At 44.5% G+C, this 24,882-nt stretch overlaps 1 protein-coding gene across 6 annotated transcripts in view; it reads right to left on the bottom strand.

Annotated features, from left to right (window-relative positions):
* Positions 1-24,882, bottom strand: part of Ascc1 (activating signal cointegrator 1 complex subunit 1) — a 97,279-nt gene that overhangs the window by 10,759 nt on the left and 61,638 nt on the right. For all 6 annotated transcript variants that reach the window (XM_013351232.1, XM_013351235.2, XM_013351233.1 and 3 more), the window contains 2 exons: positions 23,683-23,807; positions 21,862-21,947 (listed from right to left, as the gene is read on the bottom strand). In XM_013351232.1, coding sequence (XP_013206686.1) covers positions 21,862-21,947; positions 23,683-23,807 — 211 coding nt within the window. The remainder of the gene's footprint in view (positions 1-21,861; positions 21,948-23,682; positions 23,808-24,882) is intronic.

Here is a 24,882-nt window from a genome sequence, read left to right as displayed (position 1 = left end):
CGCTCACACGGTCTGTGGAGTCTACCATGTTTAGTTGGTACATGTTTGTTTCCTCTGGAGAGCACAGAGGGAGTTATTGATTTCTGGGAACGTAGTGCTATACACTGAAAAAAAAAATGGCAGGATTGAAGCGCTAACTGTGGTCATTTTTCCTGGCATTCATTCGTCTTGGACCTTCAACTCTTTCCTCTCAGCCTTGTGGCATACCCATCAAACACCAGAAAGAACTCCAGATGCAAAGAGCATGCAAAAATGAGAGTGGAAATCTCAGAGTGGAGGAAGATGGAGAGGAGCCTCTCACGGATGTGACCTCAAGGTACAGAACTAAAGAAGGCCAGACCCCAGCAGAGAACAACAAACCTGCCAGCCTTCCTGTCTTCTTTGTCTCAGATAAAGCAGTGTTCATAGTCCTCAAAGATCCCTCTTTTGAAAACCAAGTTTATTTATGGGAGAGTGCGCTGGCTCAGCTGGTAGTGGCACCTGATGCTTAGAATCGACCACCTTGGTTCAATCCCTAGAACATAGAAAAGGGGAGGAGAGAACTGACTCCCCAGGACTGTCTCTGACCTCCACATGATCTATACACACACAAACATACAATGATAAATAAAAGGGTTTAATTTATTTACTATTAGTGTTGTGTGGGTGTGTGCTGGGCGGGTGAGAGGGCATGCTTGTACCAAAGCCATGTGTGGGTCAGTGGATAAGGATAACTCATGGGAGCCAGCTCTCTCCCATTGTGGGTTTCAGGGACTGAACATCAGGCTTTTGTGGCACGTGCTTTTACTGGCTGGCCCAAAAATCCCTCTTCTAAGAAAACATACCTCTCATGCTGGACAGACTTAGATAACTTGACTTCAATAAGAGAAAATTAAGTTTTAAGTTCATAATGGAAATTTAAAGTGTGTGATGGGATTGAGGTTGTAACTTAGTGGTTGAACAGCTTACCTAGAATATGTGAGACTCTGGGTTCAATCCCCAGCACCAAGGAAGGAAGAAAGGAAGAAGGAAGGAAGGAAAGGGAAGGGAAGGGAAAAGAAGGGAAGGGAAAAGAAGGGAAGGAAGGGAGGAAGGAAGCAAAGAACAAAGGAACAAAAGAAGGAAGAAAGAGAGAAAGGCAGGCAGGCGGGCAGGCAACACACACCATATAAGGCCTACACAATTTGAGTAGTTCTTGGTACCCATCCGTTAAGTTAACCTTTATGTTATACTTGGTGCAACTGTAGATGAACTAGATGGTTGACAGATTGAGTGGGCAGTTAAGATTGTGCTGATCTCTCCCTAACAAAGGGTGCTGTCTCGTCTTCACACATGTGTTTAGACTTTGGAGGCCCATGGTGAAGGGGACATGCTAAGGAATACCAATGCATGCTAGTCTGAAGTTTCCCCAGTGTTTGTCTTTCATACTGTTTTACCAACTTCTATTTTTACACAATCGCCTTGTTTACAGATAAAAGTAACAGTAATGGTACTATCTGATACTTAATGACAGCGCGTACCCACCCACCTCCCTACATGGGATGGCAGGTAAAAGGGCAACTGAAGACAGCCTGACCAGCACGGTGAGCTCCTTGGGAGGGTGCTCCCAGGACAAAGCTTTGCTGTGGTTAAATAACACTGTTCATCTAAGGATCTAGAAGTCTTACAAATCCCAGCTCATAAACCCTTTAAACACTTGTTGTGATGAGAAACAGAGCTGAACTTAATTATTCTTACTTAAAAGATAAGAAACAGAGACGGGCTAGGACCACTAACTCTGAGATCAACTTAACAGCTCCTAGTACCAGGCCTAGCATACTGGCCAGCAGAAGGCTGTGACCCTGAGGCAGTGTGCACGCTGTGGAGTAGATTAACAAATCTGTATCCAAGAATGCCAACCTGGGAGAAAATCCCATCTTTTGGCTATATGCATATGCTCACAGGCAAGCGTTCACTCATTTTGGGGCTGCTAGGGCTTGACTACAGAATGCCCCACAATACTTAGTCCTGAGCTCGTGGTGTCGTTTTGGCAGGTCCTGGAAGCATCAAGAATATAGGGCCTAACAGGAAGACATTATTCGTGGTCCCTGGCCTCTTGCTACATTCTGGTTCCTGCTCACCATGAAGTGAACATCTCAGTGACACACCTCTGCTGCCATGATGCCTCACCATGGCCCAGAATACAAAGCCAAGTACTGAACTGGGAACCAATGACATCATCATCAGAATAATCATAAATTCCTCCTACAAGTTGTTTCTGTCAGGTACTGGACCGAAGTGATGATTAAAAAGCAAAAATCCCAACACCAAAAGTTGACATCGGAGAAGTGAAAGTCCTCTTCTGGAACTCACACTGTGGTTTGGAAACCTTTGGGACTGTTTGGGGGCCAAGTGGATTTGGAAGTGTTTGAAGAAGCAGGTACAAAAAGCTCAGAATGCTAGAAGCCCAGTATTATGGCTAATTCTGGTAGAAAAGTCAGCAGCCAAGGTTGAACTCAGGAGGTCAGACAGGAAGACCTTCAATAGGAACTGGAAGCCATTTGTGCTACATTCTGGCAAAGAACAACAACCTATGTCCTACAAGTTCATCAAAGGCTGAGTTTAAAAGCGGCAGGCTAACAAACCCAGCAGACATTTCAAGACAGTCTTGCATCTAGGTATGGCTGCTGGGTGCTTCTGACCAAGTTCATAGCCAGAATCAGAAGTGGAAAGAAGGGTCATTCATCACAGGGCAAGCCATATTCCCACACAGACACTCCTCTTCACCAAAAAAGAGAACATGGAAACTTCTTCAGGGTGGCGCTCAGTGATACAGAGTGCCTCGAGTGTTGGAGGCTGAGTGAGATCCCTTGCATGGAAAAATTCCTCGGAAGAGGACCTAGAAGGTTCTTAGGCAAACAATGTCTTAATGCTTCCCCACCAATGAGCATGGAGCTAGTCTCTGTCACACATAACTACTTTTAAACAGAAAGATATTTTATAAAGACACCCTATAGCTACGATAGGAAAAAAATGTTAAGTTACAGCTCCAAGTGCTGTGTGACTCAGTTTTCTGTTGCTGCGACACAAATCAACTTAAAGGCTGAAAGGCTTACTTGGCTCTTGGTCTCAGAGGTCTCGCAGCCTCAATGCGCTGAGCCTGTGGCAGCACACTGCACCTCGTCTGATTGTGTGGCAGAAAAAATTTTACTCCATGGCATCCAGGAAGTGAAGGAAGGCAAGAAGGGACCAGGATCCCCAAATCCTTCTCTAAGCGTGCACCCCAATGACCCACTTCCTCTAAGTAGCCCCACCTCCTGAAGGCTCTATTTCCTCAATAGCACCACAGCTGAAAGACCAAGAATTTAACATATAGGAATCTGGGGGACATTCCAGACCCAAACTACAGCACATTCTGACTTACTATTACTCCCTGACAACAATCTCCATTAGATCGTTCCAGAAACAAATGAACGAGAGAACAAACAAACCCAGTTTCCTTGAAAGGGGAAAAAGAAAGTTTACTAGGAATCTTTACAGCTACTATCTTTCCACACAGAGCTGCAATACTTCTCAAGACTGGAGCAGTAACATCTTCAGAATAAAAGGTCTTACTGTTGGCAAGGTTCTGTCATCTTTGAGTCATCTTCAAATACAGCCCTAACTCTGGGCAGCCAGGCTACTTTTAATCTGAAACCCGACTGCAGTGATCAGTGGTGAGAGTCGATAACAACAGCTAATAATAGCCGATAAAAAGAGGACGTGATGCTCTCACAGAAAGCCTGGGCACCTCAGCGCCAAGGAGCAAGGCCAAGGACATGGAAGAAGTGAATCCTAGTAGCAGGAACCTCCATGAGCAAGTGCAAAAGGCTGTGTGCATGTTAGGGACGACTACACCCCTTCACCCTGTCAACATGCCCCTCCTGCTTTCTGTTCACCCAGGCAAACTACACCAACGTGCTTCACGCCACTGACAGAATCCCCACCTCTACTGACAAGAAAGGCTTTCCTTGCAAGAAGAGAAGAGGGACTTCCCTGCCATTCTGTTCCCCAGCCACCTGCAGGGCTCTGCTGGAATGTGCAAGAGGTTTGTTTATATATAGCCTGGCCCAGCCTAGGGAGGTGGCAAACAAGAGCGAGGGAGTGGAGACCATAAAACCTGCGAGTAATCGCTCAGGGTTGCACTTTTGGACGTCTGGCCTGCACCTCACTGCTGATGCAAGTATTATCAAGTTTAAGACTGCTGGTAAAGCCAAATGACCTATTAGAGAGTGAATTAAAACTGCTATATACAAACAGGATGCCAGACAGTTCTGCTGAGCACCTCAATATGCAAAATGCTAAGGGACTTCCCCTCCCTGAAGAGCAGGGGAGGAGGCAGAGACAAGAGGCTGTGCTGACAGGGCTGGAAAGCTGTGCTTGACTTCAGTGCAGGCCGCACATGGTGTCATTGGAGAACCAGCATCTGAGCGGGCCGATGGCAGCTCAATCTGTTGCCAAGTTTCCTTCCCAGAAAGCCCTGCCTTTAGGCATGGGTATTACTGCTTTACCACAGTAACCTGTCTGGTGGCTGCTGGCTGAGAGACTTCTCAGGCCTTAAGTCTACATACAACGCGCCAATCCCGAGGGTGGCTGCTCCCTCAGAGCCGACCCAGGTGATGTTCTGCAGATAGCTGCCCTGGGAAGAACTAGTGCTCCTTAAATTTTGTCACCACTCTCATTTTTTACTTCCTGTGTGGTCACCTTCCCGCAAACAGTACCTGTAGCTCACCGGTGCAGCAAGAGAAGGCCGACAGAAAGGAAGAGAGGTCAGCAGAAGAGAAGCCCTAGCTCTTGTCTCACAGGAGTTGGCAGCCTCAGTGATTTCTCAGTCTGGGGCTTTAGGGAGGTTAGGTATTCAAGCACTGACTGTTGGCTGTGTCAAACTGAGAAAAAGGAGATGAGAGAGGGGGAAAGAACTCAGACCCAGCCTACCTCCACTCCAACTTCTCCAACGTGGGGATGGTGTCCAAAAGTTAAAAGCAAATCAGATATCCTCAGGCAACAGAGCGTCTACATATGCACGAACAATAGCTGTCCAAATAACAGCTAAGCTAGGAACAGCTCCTCGCAAGATAGAAGGCAGACTGCCACATGCTATCAACTACGTTATTTTCACCTCGTTAGACAAGACAGAAGCCTCAGCCAGAGCCGCAGGAAACATGCCTTCAGTAGCATCACCCCTGCCTCACACATTGTGACACGCACTCATGTCTCCACGGTCCAGCTCAGACGGCCGCCTTCCCTCTGTGAAGGCGTGGCTGGATGTCAGACAAGCAAAAGGCTTTTTGGAAGAAAGAACATTATCATGCCCAAGCATGCCTTGAGAGTTGAAAGCCATGACAATCTAAAAAACGGAGTAATTGGACTTCTGCTGGATTCCTAACCAGACTCTTTCTCCCGAGCTTTGAATTTCTGACAATAATGCTCAGCCCTGATTCTATATAGTTTGTGGCTGGGAGTCTGTCCTTTTTAAAGCCGTCACAGCCTCACAGTACCACCCACTTCACCTGTTTTACTGTCAGTTCTCTAACATCTGGAATGATAATCAGATACCATCACCACAAGGCACCTACCCACCATTGCTTTCCTTCAGTCGAGAGTAGTGTGTGTGTGTGTGTGTGTGTGTGTGTGTGTGAGAGAGAGAGAGAGAGAGAGAGAGAGAGAGAGAGAGAGGAGAGAGAGAGAGAGAGAGAGAGATGTGTGTGGTGGGATGTGTGTCTGTCTATGTGGTGATGTGGTATGCATGTGCATGTGTGTGCAGTGGGTGTGCATTTTAGGCTTGCAGGCCATGCCCAGGTGGAGTCCAGAGGTCAAAACTGGTTATCATCTTTATCATTCTGTTTTCTCATTCCCCAGCACTATGAGTACAGACACACACTACCATGCCCAGGTTTTATATGGGTGTTGAGGAATTGAACCCAGAGTCCTCCTACTAACACAGTGTGGTGGTTTGAAGAAAAAATGTCCCCTAGTGGCTCATATATTTGAACACTTAGTACCCAGCTGAGGCACTATTCAGGTTAGGGAACTCTTAGCACATCTGGAACCTTGGTGTAAGAAGCACATCACTAGGCTTTGACAACTAGTAGTCTTGCCTCACTTCCAGCTTGCTCACTGTTTCCTGTGTGCACATGAAGTGTGACCAGCCGGCTTCCTACATGTATCCTCCACCACTATGGACTTCAGTCCTCCAGAACTGTGAGCCAAAACAGACGTTCTTTTTTAAGTCTCCTCTGGACATGGCATTTCATCGCAGCAGCAGGAGAGAACTAATAAGCACAGCTAGCATCCAACCCACTGGGCCATCTCCCCAGTCTGCACCCACATAGTAGTCTACTTCAAAGAGGATGTGTCCCATCATCGTCTCTGGGTCCGGATTTACACTCTGCTACAATGTCTCTCTCACACTGTAATTAAAACCACACAACTAATAACATTCAGTCATATAATAAGGAATGAAATTCTGGTACACGTCACATAGTGGATGAACCCCCAAAACACACTCAATGAAATGAGCCACACAAAAGGACAAACCTGTAATTCCATCTACGAGGTACCTAGAACAGCCAGAATCATGCGAACGGGAAGAAAGCAGGTTACCTGCAACTGCAAGGATGGGAATACACGGCTGCTGTCTACACAGTTTCAGCTTCTGGAAACAGACAGTGGTTGGTTTCACAATCATGCCAGTTACACAGATGCTGTTTACATTTTACAATGACTACAAAAACTACAGTGGGAGCTGAAGAGATGGCTCAGTGGGCAATGCTGTTTATGCTTGAGGACTGAGTTTGGATCCCCAGAACTTACATAAAGAAGCCAGATATGATAGGACACATCTGTAACCCCAGTGGTAGAGGAGGAAACAGGAGGATCCCTGTGGCTCACTGGCCAGCCAGTCTAGCAATTTGGTGAACTCTCAGTTTGGTAAAAGACCCTGTCTCAAAAAATGTTCTGCTCTTGCAGTGAACCAAGTTTTGGTTCCCAGCACCCACATGGTAGCTCATAACCATCTGTAACTCCAGTTCCAGGGAATCTGATGCCCTCTTCTGACCTCCACGGGTGTAGTGAGGAGGCGAGCAGGCCTGCTTTTTGAAGGGACAGCAGGCTGCGTTCCTGCCGCCCAGCTCCCAGCCTCCTGACTAGCTTATGCCCAGAAATAACAACACACAAACTGTATTCATTTAAACACTGCCTGGCCCATTAGTTCTAGCCTCTTATTGGCTAACTCTTACATCTTGATTAACCCATTTTTAATAATCTGTGTAGCACCATGAGATGGTGGCTTACCGGGAAAATTCTAACCTGCGTCCATCTCAGAGAGGAGAGTTATGGCGTCTGACTCACTTCCTTTCTTCCCAGCATTCTGTTCTGTCTATTCCACCCACCTATGTTCTGACCTATCAGGCCAAGCAGTTTTCTTTATTAATTAACCAATGAAAGCAACAGATAGATAGAAGACACTCTTACATCACACGGGCATCAGGCACTTAGCGGGTACACATATGTATAGGTTTGCCAGCCTCTGCCTCCTGAGTGCTAGGATTAAAGGCGTGCACCACCACTGCCCAGCAAAATCTTTTTAAAAATAAATGAGGTGTAGCAGCTATCAAGTAAGATATTCAACATGAAATCTGACCTCCATATGTACATGTATCTACCCACCCACACAAGAACAAGTATGTATGTATACACAAACACTAACTACAATGATCTAAAGAGAGCCAAAACCAGACTCATTTCTTCAGCGAATAACACACAAAGGAAAATGAACAGATCCCTAGGCATGAATGCAGATGAGCATTTCCTCAGTAAGAACAGGTGCCCATTCAAGGAGCTCATGGGAATAAGCTCAGAGGACTGAATATTCATCCCCTTTCCTCGAATGCACCAAATAGGGACCCTGCTTAGCGCTGTACGCTTAGAAGACGTTCATGAAACATTACCACAGCAATGAGTCCAGGGACAGCAATGCCTACCTCTTGGTTTTGGTTTTGCACTTGCTGCCTTTGCCAAACTGTGGCCTATGTCCTGTTATTGTGGTGGCTAGACCCTACAAAACCTTGTCATCATCCCCCCGGGCCAAGAAAACACGGGGAAGGATTCCAACACCATTGCAAAGAGAAGTCACCAGTGACTGTGGAAAAGAGCCAAGGCAGGAACAGCATCATGTGAGGAAAGACAGCCACAGAACAGTGAGGAGTATCTTTCCATCAAAAATCAGTTGCTGCTTGAATTTAGTTTCATTTCAATAACGGCTTCCCTCACTGACAGCTGCAGCTTCCGGCACCCTCATTAGTGTCTTCAGACTTCATTTTCCAGGCAACAGAACACACAGATTTAGAGATTTTTTTTCTTTTTTTTGTAAAATGCTGTTGGATTTGGATGTTCCTCCTGTAAACAGCACACAGTAAGAGACCACACTGGAGTGCTTCAAGCTGCTATACAGTTCTCCCTCAAGCACCTGTCAGGAGCCCTCAGACCCTCTAACATGAAGTGTACTTTTCTAGCACTGGGAAAAAGGCAACCCCCACAATCATCCCCCACAGTCCTATTTTAATCATCAAGAATCGAGGTAGAGGGCCAGCGAGATGGCTCAGTGGGTAGACACTTGCTGCCAAGCCCATGACCACGTTTATCATTAGCACAGCAAAGTAACCTCACCCATAGCTTGACAAGTCACCCTGTCACAATCTTCTCCCCACACTCCACATTTTTCTGCTGTTTGTGCTAACGGTAAACTTGGCAGCACTTAGGAGGAAAGAAGGTGGGTTCAATCGCCAGTTCCCCAGTACCCTCCAAACAAACATGCATACTAGAAATGAATCAAGTAAACGGAAATTCAATAGTACTCATTCACTGAATGTTTTTTATTAAATATTTATTAATTCATTACTATATCTTGAGGATCTGTTAAATATTCACATCAATAGCACTAATGAGGCAGAGGAAGGAGAATCGCAAGTTTGAGGCCAGCAAACTGCAAGGTAAGATTCTGTTTTGTTTTTTAAAAAAGTGTGATATATCTAATAAATCAGAGTTGTACTGGGTGAGATGAAATATAATTAAACTAGGGGCTGTGAAGATAAGTTCATAAATTGCTTACCACACAAGCAGCGTCTGACTTCAGATCCCCGACACACACTCACACACGTGTACACACTAACAAATTTTTTAAAACCCAAAACCAGTTGTACAAAAGTTTTAACATACAATGTGCAGAACGACTGAGAAAGAGACCTGATATTGACCTCTGGCCTCCACACAAACACACACACATACTTATGTACACACACATACAGAGAGATAATTAACTAAACTCTAAATCCTAAGTCGGGATCAGCAAACTTCTGTGAGCGGCCAGATGGCCGCACACCCTTGGTCACAACAGTGCCGCTGGTGCACGTGACCGTGCTGTGCTCCAGGACAGCTCTGCGAGGCCCACAGAAAGAGGCTCTGCTTTCCAGTGCTGGAGACTGAGTCAAGGGCTCCTATACACAGGCGCGGGCTCTATCACTGTGCCACACCCCTGCCCTCACAGGCTTGAGTTCCACACGATTTCCTCACATCCTTCAAGTCTTCCAATGTGTTCCACTTCCTCTTCTACACTGAAAACCACAGAGTCCATTCTTGGTCCAAGGACCCAACAACAGGTGGTGGGTCACACAGGGTCCTCAGACTCACTGCTGACTGCTGTCCCAAGTTCATGGCCCTAAGCACTTTTCAAAAGATGCACACGTTTGCAGACTTGCCCAAGCATAGAAAATTATTTTTCTTTCTTTCTTTTTTTTCTTTCCATTTTTGGTTATTGAGGTAAGGTCTTCTTATGTAGCCCTAGTCAGCCTCTGGAGTGCTGAGATTACACACATATGTTTCCACCTTGAGCTGATGCTGACTCTCTCCCTCTCTTCCTCCTCTTCCTCCCTTCTTCCATCCCTTCCTCCGTGTGTGTGTGTGTGTGTGTGTGTGTGGTGTGCATGTGTACCTGAGCCATGATACATGTGCGACATGGTGGCTAGCAGACAACTGTGGAGCATGGTCTCCTCCCACCTTCTCTTGGGTTCTGGGGATTAAACTCAGGTCACCAGGCCTATACTACAAACACTTTTCCTAAGGAGCCATATGCTGGCCCTGCTTCCATTTCTTAAAAGAAAATGAAGTATTTGAATGAAAGGTAGTGCTTTCTTCTTGATAGCTCCCTCTAATATGAGACACGTTGTTGCAAATTTGTTCCTTGTTTTGCTGATATATAGTCTTGCTGCGTGGCTCAGGCGGCTTAGAACTTTCACTTGTCTTGCCTTGCCTCCCAAGTGCTGGGATTGCGGACATGTTCTACTATACCTGGCCCTGGTTAATTTCTCCTGGCAATTCCTTTATTATTTTTTTTAATTTTGGATTATATAGTGAAACAGGGAGCTCACTATGTATCACTATGTAGACCAGGCTGGCCTTGAACTCACAGAGATCCAACTACATCTGGGACTAAAGGTGAGCATCCCCATGCCAGAAGTACTTATTTATTAAAGGTTCCCAATTCCTGGATAAATTCTAAGCTTTCCTTTTGCTTTTGTTTCTTTGAGTACAATCCAAAGTTGCCACTCTGCTGTGTCATGTCTTCATGAGTTGCTAGACATCTGGTTATTAGGTGTGGTTCCTTAATGCCTAGTTTTTATTGACTGCTTACTGGCCATGCTGGGGAGAAAAGTTCATTGAGAGAAGAGACGGTCCATTTTTCCAGACAGGAATTTCATTTGCTATTGCTATAGATCTGGGGACACTACTGTCCAAAATCCCCTGACATGAGCTGAAGACCTCGAGGTCTCCATGTCTTCTTTTAGAACCAAATAACAAATTCATTACATTTTTTGCTTTGTATTTTGAGATGGCGCCTCACTATATAGCCCAGGCTAGCCTTGACCTCATGATATAGCCCAAGGGGACCTTAAACTGATACAATCTTCCTGCCTTAGTCTCTCAGCTGCTGAGATAGCAAGTCCAGCTCAAATAATTTTTGCACTTTCTAAGGATCTTCGTTGCCAATTTTCACTCATTTTCTTTCCCTTTTGCTCAGATTTTCTTGATTTCTCTTCCAACCCCTGATGGAACATAGTGTATACGCTCTCTCTTTCTCTTTTTGATAACATCTTATTTTTATACACAAGAAAATCCTCCAGAGTCATTTCTCTCACGCCTAGGTCATGTGACTGTCATGTGGCTGCTTGTGATAGCACAGACAGAAGCTATTCCAAAGCAACAGTGTGTCCAGTGAGCTGCATTTGGTGTGGAAGCGGGAAGAGCCTGCCGTGTGAGCTCCGAATCCGACAGATGGGAACTCTGGAACTACTCAACAAAGGTCGGAAAGTTGTGAGTCACAACAGGGCCAACTATGGGGCCTTAACATGGAAGACAGGAAACAACCACCAGCCAGGGAGAACCTTCAGAACTCATCAACATGTCCACTGCAGTTTCAAAGGGTGTTTGCTTTATCACAGTGATCTTCCTTTTCCTAGCAGAATTTAGTCATTATGTGTGAAATCAATAAAGACAATTTACAAAAAAAAAAAACTAGATGACAGAAGTGACATCTACTTTGAGACTTTACTAAGATAAAAATGTCACCTCCGAAGGGCTGGAGACGCAGCTCAGGTTGTAGAGTTCTAGTCTAACTGGCAAACAGCTGTGCATTCCACCCCAGCACGTTACCAAGGGTAGGGGCGCACACCTGTAATCCCAGCACGTTACCAAGGGTAGGGACGCACACCTGTAATCCCAGCACGTTACCAAGGGTAGGGGCGCACACCTGTAATCACAGCACTTGGAAGGTGGAGGCCAGAGGATCTTGGCTACATACTGGAGTTTAAGGCCAGTCTGGTCTAAATCAAACTCTGTTTCGAAACAACAATGAAGTCACAGGCAGCAAAGATGATGCCATATGCAGCATGAATCTGGAGACTGACTTAGCCCAAGTGCAGCTGGCAGCTGCTCATTCTCCTCTACTGCAATGGATTTAGTGATTAGTCAAGGGTTAGTCAAGCTTTCAGAAAAGTTTGAGGTTTGAGGGGGAAAAAAATTAAAAAGCCAAATAACAAAAAAAAAAAAACAAAAAAAAAAACAGTTTTCAGGGGCAGTAATACTAGAGCTGAGAATTCAATTGTACAAAACTATATAATAAATACAATTCTTCAAGTAAGAGAATATACTTTCTAGTCCTTTTTTGCAATCAACATTTTATGTATTTATGTTTATTTATGTGAGACAGGCTCTCACAAGCTGGCCTCACACTTGTTCATCCCGTCTCTGCCTCACAAGTGCTAAAGTTACTGGCATGCCCTGCCACACCTGGCTCATAGGGTACCGGGGAGCAAATCTAGCAAGGTCAGGCAAGCATCTACCAACTGAGATATAGCTCTAGCCCTCAATAAACATCTTTCCCCCCAGACAGGGTTTCTCCATGTGTCCCTGGCTGTCCTGTAGACCAGGCTGACCTCGAACTCACAGAGATCCACCTGTCTCTGCCTCCTGAATGCTGGGATTAAAGGTATATGTCACAGCACAGCAACCTTTTTTTTTTTTTTTTTTTTTGGTTTTTTCGAGACAGGGTTTCTCTGTGGTTTTGGAGCCTGTCCTGAAACTAGCTCTTGTAAACCAGGCTGGTCTCGAATTCACAGAGATCCGCCTGCCTCTGCCTCCCAAGTGCTGGGATTAAAGGTGTGCGCCACCACTGCCTGGCCACAGCAACCTTTTTTAAAAAAAAAACAACAACAAAAAAAAAACTTTGAAACTTCTGGGTTTTAGTCCACCACCAAAGAGTTAAGCAGTCAACCTTCCATACTAAAGACAAGTAAGAGCCAGCAAGACAGCTCAGCAGATAATAAAAGTTCTTGCCTTGCGAGCCTGAAAACCCGAGTTCAACAGCTGGCTCCCAGTCAGTGAAGGAAACCAATTCTGGAAAGATGTCCATGGACTACCACATGCACACCATGGCTCATGTTACCTATACTCACCTTTCTCTCTCTGTCTGTCTGTCTCTCTCTGTCTCTGTCTGTCTCTCTCTGTCTCTGTCTGTCTGTCTCTGTCTCTCTCTCACACACACAAATACACAAATAAGTAAAATTAATTAAAAACAAGTAGAACTCTCAATAGACCCAAAAGTCAGTAACTCTCCTTAGACCTACTATGGATGTGCTATTGCAAAGAATTACAACTTAGTCACAATATCAAGGAGGAAAAGCTCAGGAAAATGAGCTGTAACTGACAGCCTGTTGGAGGTGCTGTGTGGAGTCTGAGAGCTGGAGAACAGGGGCAAACAATGCTGTGTGTGGTGGCTGGGGCACGATCAAGAGTTCAAGGTCAGCCTGAGCTACTTAGGGAGCAACTATCTCATAAAACACTGAAGCCCAGAACAAATGGGCTTTACAGCTACCATACTTAATAGTGAGAAACGTGACGATCTTCTGCTAAGTCAGGAACAAGGCAAAGATGTCCCTGTCACCCCTGCTTCTCAGACCCATACACAAAGTCTCAGCTAAGAAATAAGAGAGAAAATAAAAGAAATACATATTTGGAAGGAAGCAATATAACTGTTTTTTGTCACAGACGACATGATGGTCTAAGGACCTAGACTCTAGGTAAAAAATCCAAAAGCTGGACATGGTAGTGCATGCTTCAATCCCAGCATTCAGGAGGCAGGTGAGTCCAACCTGGTCTACATAGCAAGCACAGTGGTGCCACACACTTTTAACCCTAGGACTCGGGAGACAGAGGCAGGCAGATTTCTGAATTCAAGGTCAGCCTGGTCTATACAATGAGATGTAGGACAGCTACATAGATCAGGTCTCAAAAAGAAAAAAAAAACCAAAACCTCTCTTAGACTTAGTAATAGTCTATCAAGATAGAAGAGCAATAAACAAAACTCATTTTTATCAATGAACAATCAGAATTTGACATTAAAAATAGAGGCTGGAGGGGCTGGAGAGATGGCTCAGAGGTTAAGAGCACTGACTGCTCTTCCAGAGGTCCTGAGTTCAATTCCCAGCAACCACATGATGGCTCACAACCATCTGTAATGAGATCTGGCGCCCTCTTCTGGTGTGTGGGAAGCAGAATGTTGTACACATAATAAATAAATTAATTAAAAAAAAATAGAGGCTGGAAACTGGGTGGCAGTGGCGGAAGTCTTTAATCCCAGCAGTTGGGTGGCAGAGGCAAGGGGATCTCTATGAGTTCCAGGCTGGCCTGGTCTGCAGAACTAGTTCCAGGCTAGCCAGGGCTACACAGAGAAACCCTGCCTTGAAAAAACAAAAAGGGGAGAAGTAGGGAAATGTGGCTGGAGAGATGGCTCATCAGTTAAGAGCTTGGCTATTCTTCCAGAAGACTGGGTTTCAATTCCCAGCAACTACATGGCACCTCGCAACCATCCATAATTCCAGTTCTGTGGGATCCAACACCCTCTTCTGGCTTCCCAGGGCACCAGGAATGCATGTAGTACACAGACATACATGCTGAAAAAATATTCACAAAAATAAAATAAATAAGTCTTTTTAAAGTTAAAAAATTAAAAGTGTAGCATCATCTATACTCATACCCTAAAAGGAAAGATATAAAACTAACAATGAAGTAATATCTTCCTGAGGAGAACCACAAAACTCTATTTAAAAAAAAATAAAACAACTAAAGAATTCATGAATACATCCAACTTAATCTATTGATTTAAAACAACCTCAATCAAACCCCCAGGATGGTGTGGGAGGTCATTCTATATATGTGTTGCTTTTATTGGTTAATAAATAAAGAACACTGCGTTGGCCTGTGATAGGGTGTTGGGGGTGGACAGGGATGGGAGACTATACTGAATGCTGGGAAAATGAAGGCACAGTCAGGGAGATGCCATGGAGCCGCCAGAGGAGAAAGACGCAAGCCACCAGCCAGAACCTTGCTGGTAGGCCACGAGCCTTGTGGAAAAATATAAAATAATGGAAATGGGTAAACTAAATATATAAGAGCTAGATAGCAATACGCTTAAGCTATTGGCCAATGAGTGATTTAATTAATATAGTTTCTGTATGATTATTCAGGAGTTTGGGTGGCCGGGAAATGAACAAGCAGCCTTCTACTACACCAGGAAAAAAAAAATGATCCTATGGCTATCAACAGATTTTAAAGTTTATTTAGAAAAACAAAACAAAATAGCCAAATCAATACCAAAATCACTCAAAGGACTGATACTATCTAAACTTAAAACCTATTATAAAGGTAGAATAATACGACAGTGGGGTCTTGGGTGAAAAAAAAAAAAGTAAATGGACCAGCACACCTGGCGTAGCTTGGTCCTGGAAACCTACCTGGGGCAATGAAGAAACAGAGGAAGGACAACACACATGCACCTCCAGGAAAGCTGGGATGAGTGGGCTGTGGTTTATTACCTGCAGTGTGATAAGAAAGGCTAGTCTCTACAGGGGAGCAGGCTATGTTGTAGTCATCTGGGAAGCGGAAACAGTGGATGCTAGTTTTTTTAATATATTGCCAACATCCATACACAGGAGGAAAGGTTTGCTGATTCCCAAGGGTCTGAGGCACTGGTCCTTGTTAATAATATACATTCACACTGGGTGGTGGTGGCGCACGCCTTTAATCCCAGCACTCGGGAGGCAGAGACAGGCAGATCTCTGTGAGCTCGAGACCAGCCTGGTTTACAGAGTGAGTTCCAAGACAGATTCCAAAGCTACACAGAGAAACCCTGTCTCAAAAACAAACAACCCAAACAAACAACCAAGCTAACAAAATACACATTCACTCAGGCTTCAGCTCCACACATGGAATAGAACAGAGGACTCAGAAATAAACCCACATAAATACAATCAACTCACCTTTAATAAGGGAGCAACAGCGAAACCCTGTCTTGAAAACAAACAAACAAACAAACAGATAAGGGAACGACAGCCACGATACGGAACAAAACTCAATTTGAGGAACCAGACATCTATCGGCAAGACATTCCATCACAAATGAGTCAAAAGAGCTGAACAGAAACCACGAAAGAGTATCTGCATGGCCAGGAAGTACCTGAAAAGATGTTCAACACTGTGTGGTGCAGCGAACTGAAAATTAAGATAACTGGGTACTACTATGTTCCCATCAGAAGGGCCAAATGCAGGCAGGCAAGAGGGCTTAGTGGGCAAAGGCAAGAGCTGGGGAAGCCTGAGGTACACCTGGGTCCCACAGCAGACGAGAACTGACCCCTGGATGTTGCCAATACCCTCCACGTGTGCACTGTGATATATGCTCGCTCACTCGCGCTCTCTCTCTCTCTCCTCTCTCAATAAAATTTGAAAAGAAAAATATAAATAAAAAAGAGGAATGGGCTAAGTTCCAAACACTGAAAATACCAAATGTAACAAGGACACAGAATCACAGGAACTCTCAGTCACTGCTGTGGGAATGCTCAATGGTACAGCCACCATGGAAGACAAATAGGTATTAAAAAAAAAAAATTAAGCATACTCTTTCCACATGATCCAGCCACTGTGCTCTTTGCTATTTATCCAAACAAGATAAGAACTTAAATTCCCACCTGAACTAGCACACAGACACTCATAGCTTTATTTATAACTGCCAAAACTTGGAAGCAATCAAGAAGTCCTTCAGCAAGGTGACTGAGAAAGATGGGCAGCCAGACAACAGAGCACCATTTAGTACTAAGAACTGCGCTCTGAGCCACAATGAGGCATGAATGAAGAAGGGCTGAGAGACGGCTGAGTGGTTGAGAGCACTACCTGCTCTTTCTGAGAAGCCGAATTTGATTTCCAACACCCACACGAGAGCTCACAACTATCTGTAACTCCAGTTCCAGGCAAGCCGATGCTCTTTTCTGACCAGGCACGCACATGGAACTCAGACATAAATGCAGGGAAAATACTCATACACAAAATTTTAAAAAATATGAAAAAGAAATGGCATGAAGGAAGCACATGAAAGCACCTTGCTGTGCGAAGCAAGCTAATCTGGAAAGGCTGTGATTTCTACTGCAGGATGGTCTGGAGACAGTCGGGGGGCTGGGGGACCGAGGGATGAAAAGGAAGGACAGTGCCAGTGAAGCCTCTTTCCTGGGAATACTAAAAACTAAATTATATCTATCCCCTCAAGACACACTAACCAAAGAGCCAGTCAGGGAGTGTGGCATGGTGGCATGTTCTACTTCCTGACTTGGCCAGTAGCTATACTGTTTCTATGATTCTGTCAAATAGTACATATATACTTTGCCCATGTACATTTTCAGGAAAAAAAAATAGAACAAACTGTCTTTATGAAAAGCTCTCTAAGTAAAGCTGACTGACTACCTCATTGAAACACTCAGTCTGCAGTCTGCACACACGGGTGAGCAGTCAGTCTGTGCCCTCAGTCTCTGAGCAGAAGGCCTTACAGACTGATTCCACTGAGCCAGGATCCGTCCCAAGTCCCTCAAGCACAAGGCCATTGGCCTCACTGTCAGGGGCTGGCCGCTGATGACCAATCACTTCCCTTAGCGCCTGCTACGTCTTCAGATTGGCCGTGTTTCTCCGGCTACACGGCACTCACAGCCAATGGCTACACAAACGGCATCTTTCCTGCTACCTCCTAGAAGTGGAAACTCTCAGGGAACATCAGCCTACTAATTTGGCCTGGGCCATTTTCACTAATGCATCTCCTTTTGGAGCTGTCAGCCTGCCATAAAAACACCATAATTGACTGTGTTTGCTCCTTTTCTGCTTTGAATAACACAGCAGAATAAACCTTTGTCATTCCCTCCTTCAAAGTCTTTCTTAGGGAAATCTTATTTTAACCATGAAAAACCAGACACTAGTCTATTACAGCTGCTTCAACTCTTACAAGAGCTGTACAAAAGGAAAAAGTGCCTTCTACCTCCAAAAGCCATTAGCGACTTTCTTCTTACTAATAAGGCACCCAGAACACATCCTATTCCACAGAACCAAAAGGACCAATTTCCTCCTGGCGCGGAGCAGTAATTGTCGGGCACTCATTAAATTACAGCAATGAGAGATGGCTTTTTCCTGATACGTTTCCTGATGAATAGCTGAGAAGCTTGGCTTTTCCCAAGGCTGCCTCCCACAGACACTCCAAATCCTGTCTGCACAGGTAAGCCTGGGCTCCTCAGTATCCAACATGGCAAACCTTTCCGTTTACTCCAGTCAGTGCCTCTTTAATTTTGGAGCCTGTCCTGGAAAGAGCTCTTGTAGACCAGGCTGGCCTCGAACTCACAGAGATCCACCCGCCTCTGCCTCCCGAGTGCTGGGATTAAAGGCATTTTAAAAAAAATATTAATCTTGAAATCCATGAGATAGCTCATTCCACAAAAACACCTGCCACCAAGTCTGACTACCTGAGTCTGATCCCTGGGACCTACACGGTAGAAGGAAGGAATCAACTCACACAAGACGTCCTCTGGTCTCCACATGCTTGTGTGTATGTAATATAAAATCCAAAATAAGCCCATGCCTTTAATGCAGTACTTGGGAGGCAGAGGCAGGCTAATCTCCATTAGTTCAAGACCAGCCTGGACTACACATAGAGTTCCAAGCGAGTCAAGTCTATATAATGAGACCCCATCTCAAAAAACAAAAATTAAAAGAATAATTTCATCATTAAAATATAAAAACAATCAACTTATTTTCTAAATATTTTTTTTCATTTCAAGGGCTTCAGAGAACATGGGTTCTCATATTCTAGTTGGCACAGCAATTCCAAAAGGTAGCCTACCACAGTTACATAGGGTGTATTTATGCTGAGGTTGTGACAATTACACCCACAGTTGCCTTGGTTTTAAAAGAAATTTAATTCCCTTGGTTGACCCACAGATCAAAGATTCTATTTTCTGGAACTAATGATTAAGGAGTAAAATAAGAGAAATTACAGATATTAGCAGATACTCTAAGTACCCTGTTCAAAGGTACTTACTTTTCTTCAGCACATCAGCCTACGATGTCATGTTGGAACTGTCCACTAACCTCTGGCCCCTCAGAGGCAGGAGCTCCCGAGGGCAGGGACTGAATGGTACCTGCTGTCTCACCTTCATAGTCAAGAAGTGTTTCTCTTAATGCTGCTATACTCAACACGGAAGTCTGATTGTTATTCTTATTCTGGTGCTGGCGCTTGAACACATACAGCATTAGGCTTACACTAAGCATGCATTCTACCACTTGAGCTATACCCCGAGCACCAAAAATCTGACTCTTAGTTACAGTTTTAGATCAGCTGGTGAACCTGCTGCCCTGCCATCTGTGAGTTTTACTCAGGCATTACTCTGATTCTGAGCAGATATAACCTTGAATAGCTCATGAAGTCCACCTAAATACAGATTTCCCTTGCACAAAATTGCAGAAAAATGATAAACCTGAGAGTTCTGAGTGTTTCTGTGGATTCTAGTCTATACCACAAACCAAAATTCCTTTTGGCAAGTCTAACCACAGTGGGTCCTGTGTTAGAGATTCAAATGAGGAATGACACTAAATGGCCTCCAATTACTCACTCACTGGCCCCCTCTCTAAAACTGATGAGGCATGAATAAGGGTACTGTGGCAGAGTGGCACAAGTTAACACTAGAGGGCGCTACACCCGTATTAGTACAGGGGGTTCAGGTCAGGAAATCTCAAGGAAAACATCTCTCTCTTCCCAGGTGTACGGTACTGGAGACAGAACAGGGGCCATGAGTGTGCTAGACAAGCATTCTACCACAGGAATGCACCACCACCCCTCACTAGAAGCTTCTCATTCATGATGTAGCTTTGCAGGCGAGAGACAGGCTGATGAATTCAGCTATGATTAGCATTACCATTCTTCTACAGGACTCAAATGTTTCTCTTCCTCCATTTCTTTGGTTTGGGAATTTTCCATTCATTGCTCTTATTTGCTTCTTTGGTTTTTTGAGACAGGGTCTATGTAGCCCAGGCAGACCTCAGACTCACTATATGGGAATGGGCATTCTGAGGCCCTGAGGTTTCTCCCTTCATCTCATAAATGGGGAAATTACAGGCTTAATCCACTTTGTTACTTTGCTTTTTGTTGTTGTTAGCTTGATTTTTTTTTATTGTCATTGCTTTTTGAGACAGTTAGCCTTGGCTGTCCGGGAGCTAGCTCTGTAGACCAGGCTGGCCTTGAAATCATAGAGAACCTCCTACCTCTGCCTCCAGAGTACCAGGATTAAAAGCATGTAAACCACCACTTCCCACTGAAGTTTTTTTCTTTTAAAAGAAGAATGGAGGGCTGGAGAGATGGCTCAGTGCTTAAGAGCATTGCCTGCTCTTCCAAAGGTCCTGAGTTCAATTCCCAGCAACCACATGATGGCTCACAACCATCTATAAAGAGGTCTGGCGCCCTCTTCTGGCCTTCAGGCATACACACAGAATATTGTATACATTATATACATAATATATACATATATTATGTATACATATATGTATACATTATATATATATATATAAATAAAAGAATGGAGAGAGCAATCCTTAGGAAAGGCTTAATGCCAACTTGGTATTCACGGAATTAAAAGGAAACCCAAACAGCCTATGATACAAGCCAATGAGAGGAGCTTTTTGGGAAGAACCCTTGGGCTGCTCAGTCTGTCCAGGGGTGAGGTAAAGATATCAGGGAAAGAGGGGAAGAACGAGCACACTGAAGATGAAGCGGCTTTGACCACTGTTACACGCTATGGTGGCTAATCTCGACTACATTTGCAATCAACTAAAACCAAAGCAACCGGGGCACCAGTGAGGGGTTTTTCTTGACTGGCTCATCTGAGATGGGAATACCCACTGTAAATCCAGACCATTTAAAGTGATAAAACCCACCCTAAATCTGAGCCACAGCTTCCTGAGTCAGGCTATATAAAGAAATGGAGAAGGAAGTGCTGTTCTTTGCCTGCTTGCCCCTCACTCTTGATGGCAAGTTCATCCCTTCTCTACTGTCAGAGCCTACCTCTCTGGGGTTCCAGTGTATACTGAAGACCAGCTGAGACGTTTGAGCTTTATAGACTTTCCATCAAGAGACAGCAAGCTGGACTAGCTGGACCACAGCCTGTAAGCAATTCTAATAAATGCCCCTTTTAATATACACATTCATTTTATCAATTCTGTTCCTCTAGAGAACCCTGACTAACACTCTAACTCTGGAAAACATTCTTGGCCATGAAATTGTATGAACTAAACCATCCATAACAAAGGAATCATCGAAAGCTGGTTCTCTTTGCCCAGAGGGACAATGGCATGCTAACCTAACAGAGCGACTATACAGATAGCGTGCAGGAGACAGAGAGCTGCAGGACAGAACTCCTTGCATTTCTATTTCCTGGGTTAATGTGATTCAGAACAGCAGGGCTTAGCAGTTGGACACTGACTCTCTACTTTTAGGACACAGACGCTCCTGAGTAAAAATAGACAGACAGTAACCTTGGAGAACAACTTTGTGAGTGAAGAGAAAAAATGTACTAGATCAAAACAAATTTTTTCACATTTAAAAAAAAAAAGCAAACTCAAACCTCTAGAGAATAAAGTAAAACTCAATAGCTTCAAATCCAGTATCAAAGTAGCTGGGAAATGTTACTTTCTTAAATCATGAATTTCAAGTACTCTAGAGGCACCAAGAGGAAGCGTGGATGGATGGATGGATGGATGGATGGATGGATGGATGGATGGATGGATGGGTGGATGGATGATGTATGGATCTCCCCCTACACCTCTCTCTCTCTCTGACATTAAAACATTTAGTCATCCTTTCAGGAAAAGTAGGAAAGGTGTTAAAAGGTGCATCTTACTTCCTCCCTCACTCAGGTGTGCACCAAAAGACTTCCATGGCACTATGTGCCATACTGACCTTTAAGATGTTTCGGCCATCAAATGATTCTCTTTCCTTGAAGATGTATTTGCCATCTGGTGTGTAGAGATTGTATCTGCCTTCAGCTGTAAATAATCCAAAGACAATATGAGAGGAACATGAGAAGTGTGTTTGTGCCCACCCCCTTGAGTATCCATAGGCCACAGGCCGACTAGGAAACTTCCACCTCCTGCTAGACGGCAGCATGAGGTGGGAGGAAAAGCAGCTAACAGTCAAGAAATGAGGCTTCCCGGGCTGCAGACACCAACTCCTTCCCTGTATTTTCATTCATTCGGCATTCTCCAAGCCCTACCTGTATGCACTGGGCAACTAATGAGTTCTTCCTGAATCTCAGTTCTCCACCAATAAAGTCAGAGGTTGAGACGAAGTCATGCCAGACTTCTACAACTCCAAAATAAATGTCATGTGATTTTAATTATGTTAAAATACACAAAAGTTCGCATATAAAATTGAACGTGTCCAGGATTTGGGTATACTTAAGGACTATCTCCAAATGGGGTACCAATAAAGATATCCTTACATTCTACATGGGAAGGCAGCAAGTCCATGACCTTGGCCTAAACAAAACTGTGCTCTAGCTGACTAAGTTAATTTAGGCTGCATGTCCCAAAAGATGTCCTTAAAGGACAGCCAGAAGAATATCAAAGGAACAGAGACAGAAAAGAAAAACTAACATATCTTTTCATGTCCTTTTCAAGTAAAAAATTCAATACAGAGAAGAGCACAGGGAAGAGAAAATTCAAAGGACCCTCAAGAATTATTTAACTTTCAGATGCTTTCTGGCTGACAACTCATTCCTGCCTTCTCACAGACCTTTACAAGCATTTGGACTTCTACTGTCCAGTGTGCTCTCTCGTTGTCCAGGTCTGCAGAGTCCCAGGTCAGAACTGAAGGACTCATCCAGAGTTCTAATAACTCCATGAATATAACAAATTTTAACTATGTGTGTAGGAACTCCGGACCTAGCTGGAATGAGAAGTGTTCTAAACAAGACTACAGCCTCAGGCAAACTCCACAGCTTAAAAAGCAAGTTCTGAAAGCCAGACTTGGTGGTATACACCTAGAAAGACAACCCCTGGGATGTGGAAGCAGGAGATGAAGAGTTTAAGACCACCCCCTCAGGACAACAAGTTATAGGCCAGCCTGGACCTGTGATACTATCTCAAAAATACAATCAAAGTAAACACAAACAGCTTCCCTGCTAAGAAAAAATAACACAAGCAGTTTGGAAAGAAATAAATCATTACTAAAAACAAAACAAAACAAAAATCTAACATTAAGGAGTAGAAATTGTGGGTAGGGAAATAGCTCAGTCAGTAAAGTGCTTACCTTGCACCTGAGCTCAATCCCCAGCACCCATGGAAAAAAAAAACAAAAACAAAAAATGGCATAGTGGCACACTTACAACTTAGCCAGAAGGAGGCAGAGACAGGAGGACCTCGAGCTCTTTGGACAGCCAGACCACCTTACTTATTGAATTTCAGGCACATGAAAGACCCTGTCTCAAGAAATAAGGTGAATGGTGCCGAGAGGCTGAGATTCTCCATTGTTTAAGTTAAATTTTCCTGGGCATCTGAAATCCTTCTTGGGGAGACATGCTAAGGATGCAGGACCTCATGCATACTAGGCACTGCACCACAACCCTCATGACATATTTATGTTTGCAAAATCTGACAAGCCAATGTGAGACAGAACTGAGTATGCCCCTGCCATGTCCACTGGGCTCATCAGAGCAAAAAGGCGGATCAGAGATTCAGAACGGCGGCTCATTTAAAGCTCTAGCTAATCGCAGAGACTTACCACTGGGGTCTTTCCTGAGGAGAGTGTTCATGACCGTGGCGTGCAGTTTCACACTGGTCCAATCCTTCACGATCAGTCCCAGTGCCTGGAAGCGCTCCAGCATGCGATCAACTAGTTCCTGCAGCCTGGAGAGGTCGAGACACAGAAATCTTAGTGAACTCAATCCAGTCACCAACTGAACACATACACAGCTTGTTTATTTGTGAGTCAGGTCTCACTGTGTAGCCCTGGCTAGCCTAGAACTCACTGTGTGGACCAGACTGGCCTCAGACTCAAGAGATCAGTCTGCCTTTGCTGGGATTTAAATTTGTGCACCACCACACCTGGCAGGATCATGAGTGTGAGGCAAACAAGAGACACACTCGACTTCCAAGGCAGCCCAGGTCACAAAACAAGACCTTGGGGAAAGGCATATGGAAGAAAAGAGATATCTCTACAATGCAATATGGTTTTACGGTGATTGACTCTGCATGGGAAAAGATTTCAGCATGTTCTTGAAGTATTAATAAAGATTCACAGACAAACCCAGGAAAAGAAGGGTACTCCAAGCAAAGAAAATGCAGAACATGCAAGACCCTAACGATGTGGGGTCACAGCAGACGGCAGCCTGCTGGTTTCTGGACACACCCTGGAGAGAGTAAGGAGGGCTGGCTATGAAGCAGTAAGGTCAGACCACAGAGAGTCAAACTTTTAACAGGGAATGTTATGACCCAATTCCATTTCTGACCCCTGACTCTGGCAAGGAGAAAGTGTTTGCAAAGTGGAGATCAGAAGGAAAAAGGGCAGTGGCACAGGACAGAATAGGTGGCTTCTTCCCTGGAGAAAGAATAACAGACAATGCCTTGGCCATTGCACTGAGCATTCTGTATCTACTAAGCTACTTCATCCTCAGTACACATTATTACCCTAATTTACCAATGAAGGAGCTAAGTGAAAGGAAGTTATGGGACCTGGGCAAGTTAATCAGCTACTGAGTGGCAGATCCAAACTTTGTCGCTCTCACTATTGCTCAGGGGTAGAGTGGTGTGCTCAGTGTGCTAGGCCCAAGACTGAATTCCAGCGCTCACACAGTTTTCTATTAATTTAAATGTCTTTCCTTCTCTTATCTTTGTGTGTGTGTGTGTGTGTGTGTGTGTGTGTGTGTATGTGAGAGAGAGAGAGAGAGAGAGAGAGAGAGAGAGAGAGAGAGAGAGACTGAGT

The sequence above is a fragment of the Microtus ochrogaster genome, linkage group LG2 (assembly GCF_000317375.1).
Source record: "Microtus ochrogaster isolate Prairie Vole_2 linkage group LG2, MicOch1.0, whole genome shotgun sequence".
Lineage (NCBI taxonomy): Eukaryota > Metazoa > Chordata > Mammalia > Rodentia > Cricetidae > Microtus > Microtus ochrogaster.
The sequence above is the reverse complement of the archived record's forward strand: the minus strand, read 5'-3'. Positions and strand labels throughout refer to the sequence as shown.